Source organism: Pteropus alecto, unplaced genomic scaffold (genome assembly GCF_000325575.1).
Source record: "Pteropus alecto unplaced genomic scaffold, ASM32557v1 scaffold53, whole genome shotgun sequence".
In the NCBI taxonomy this organism is placed as follows: Eukaryota; Metazoa; Chordata; class Mammalia; order Chiroptera; family Pteropodidae; genus Pteropus; species Pteropus alecto.
The window spans coordinates 3922834-3924940 of record NW_006434366.1 but is presented as its reverse complement, the minus strand read 5'-3'; the positions used below and the strand labels follow the sequence as shown (position 1 = coordinate 3924940).

Here is a 2107-nt window from a genome sequence, read left to right as displayed (position 1 = left end):
GAAAGGAAGGAAGGAAGGAAGGAAGGAAGGAAGGAAGGAAGGAAGGAAGGAAGGAAGGAGGAAGGAAGGAAGGAAGGAAGGAAAGGAAGGAGGGAAGGAAGGAGGGAAGGAAGGAAGGAAGGAGGGAAGGAAGGACGGACGGACGGGAGGAAGGGAGGGAAGGAAGGAGGGAAGGAAAGGGAGGGCCATTAATGTAAAGTGAAAAAGAACCATTACTACCTGGCAGAAAGAGTTCCGCAGCAGTGACGTCACTTCCCTGGCTGTCACTACACCACTTAAAAACGAAATGCTTGTAATTTGTCATAGAAATTTTGCTTTGGAATCGTACTTTAAGAGAAATGTCTTGGAAAGCTGCCTGCGACTGTTTAAATTATGGAAGCTAAGCCAATCTACTCTAAAAACCCGATGTCACTAACCACGGCATGAGCGTCGGAAAGGCACCCCACACAGGAGCCACTCTGCTGCGTGGTGGCCTGTCCCCCTCCTACCCGCTGAGGGGAATTCCTCCCCAGGCCAGCAGTTCTCGGCGTGGCGCTTTCGCCTCTCGGGACATCAGGAAACGTCTGGAGGTGTTGCTGGCTGTCACGAGTAGGGGGGTCCTGCAGGCACATGGCGGGTGGAGGCCGGGGTGCTACGCCTGCCCCAGCACAGTCCCCCACAGCAAAGACACCTCTGGCCCAGACGTCCAAGCGCCGAGGCTAAGAATCCCTGGCCTGGAGAAACCACATACTTACCGAGTCTCACTTTTGACCTAGTATTTCATGTATTTTTAAATGCCCCAAATAATCCTCTAACTACATAAAATCTCATCACAAAAGAGTCGTCTCTCTTGTGCTTGCCGTGGTGTGAACCCAACTACCTCCAGCTCGGTCCCTGACGGGAAAATGCAAATGTCTTTCAACGTGGCAACTGCCCTGGCCTTTCTATCAATTCTTATGAATTCCTAGACCCGAAGCTTTTCAAAGAAAACAACGTAATTACTTCAACTTATTCACTGCTCAGCAGTCTAATGCTTCATTTAAATACGTTTTTTCCCCTAAGAACACAGACATTTTCACCAAGAGATAGAGAAAAGTCTGAAGTGATGAGAACCATCTTCTAAGTCCTCGAGTTCACAGTCCGCCGCGTGGCCAGGCCTGGCAGGTAGGAGAGCGGCTTCGCCTCCACACCGGCCGCCTGGACCCCCCTCCCACCCTTCACGATGCACTCCGCCTGTTCCGACGCCCGGTGCCTCAGTGATCTCCTTCTGCACAGCAGCCTTTCTGGCAAATACGGCTGAAACGCACTTCTCTGCGTGGCTGTTTACCTGTCGTTTGCTTTGGCGAAGACACGCTGCACCTTAAATGTGGTATCTCCTCAGCACTCAGAAGGTTTACTCTTGGAAACAACTCACCCCACACGGGTGTACGGACCAGCCAATGTTTCCTTACAAATGACACTCGTATGTCATTCGTAAAAGCATCATCATTGCCTCTACAATCTCTCTGGGCCCTGTCGCTCCTGAGTTTTTCGGACAAACCCACTCTTGACCGTTGGGAACTAAGGGAGTGAAGTCCCACACTCCCATCCCGCAGGAGCACTACGCGGACGACAACAGCAGCCCTCCCGCTATGGAATTGGCAGAGACAGAGTGGGACGGATGTCACGAGAGTAAACAGCTCAGGTCCCAGACGCAGGCGAGGCTCCTACCTTCCCACCCGTTCGGGTAGCCAGGCTCCAGGAGCCAGCACTGGCTGTGACCCGCCAGACCTGCGCACACTGGGGCCTCCCGCACGGCGCACACGCACAAGGTCTCGGCCTCCAATCCGCGCCACTCGGGGACAGTGACCTCCCCCCCGCCCAAGCCCAGCTTTCCTTAGACGACCGCCTGAAGCCCACGGTCATTTCTTTGCAGCTCAGAGAAAAGCTCCCCAACCCCACTGGCAAGAGCCGCAAGCTCCTCGCCCTGACCCAGGGGCCGGCGTCCGGACGTCCCCACACCGCCCCACCGCGCTCTCCAGCCGGAGGCCCCGCGTCCTGTAAAGCTCCCGGGCGGCGGCCGGTGCGCCACGCCCGTCACCTGCGCAGCGGGCAGTGGGCGCGCGGCCCCTCCCTGTCCCTCGGGGCT

General features: G+C 55.9%; 1 protein-coding gene across 1 annotated transcript in view; it reads right to left on the bottom strand.

The window, feature by feature from the left end:
- CRBN (cereblon) overlaps positions 1 to 1416 on the bottom strand; it is a 17805-nt gene extending 16389 nt beyond the window's left edge. Inside the window, exon 1 of the mRNA XM_015587186.2 lies at positions 220 to 1416. Coding sequence (XP_015442672.1) covers positions 220 to 304 — 85 coding nt within the window. The 5' untranslated portion in view covers positions 305 to 1416. The remainder of the gene's footprint in view (positions 1 to 219) is intronic.
- Positions 1417 to 2107: the final 691 nt, after the last annotated feature.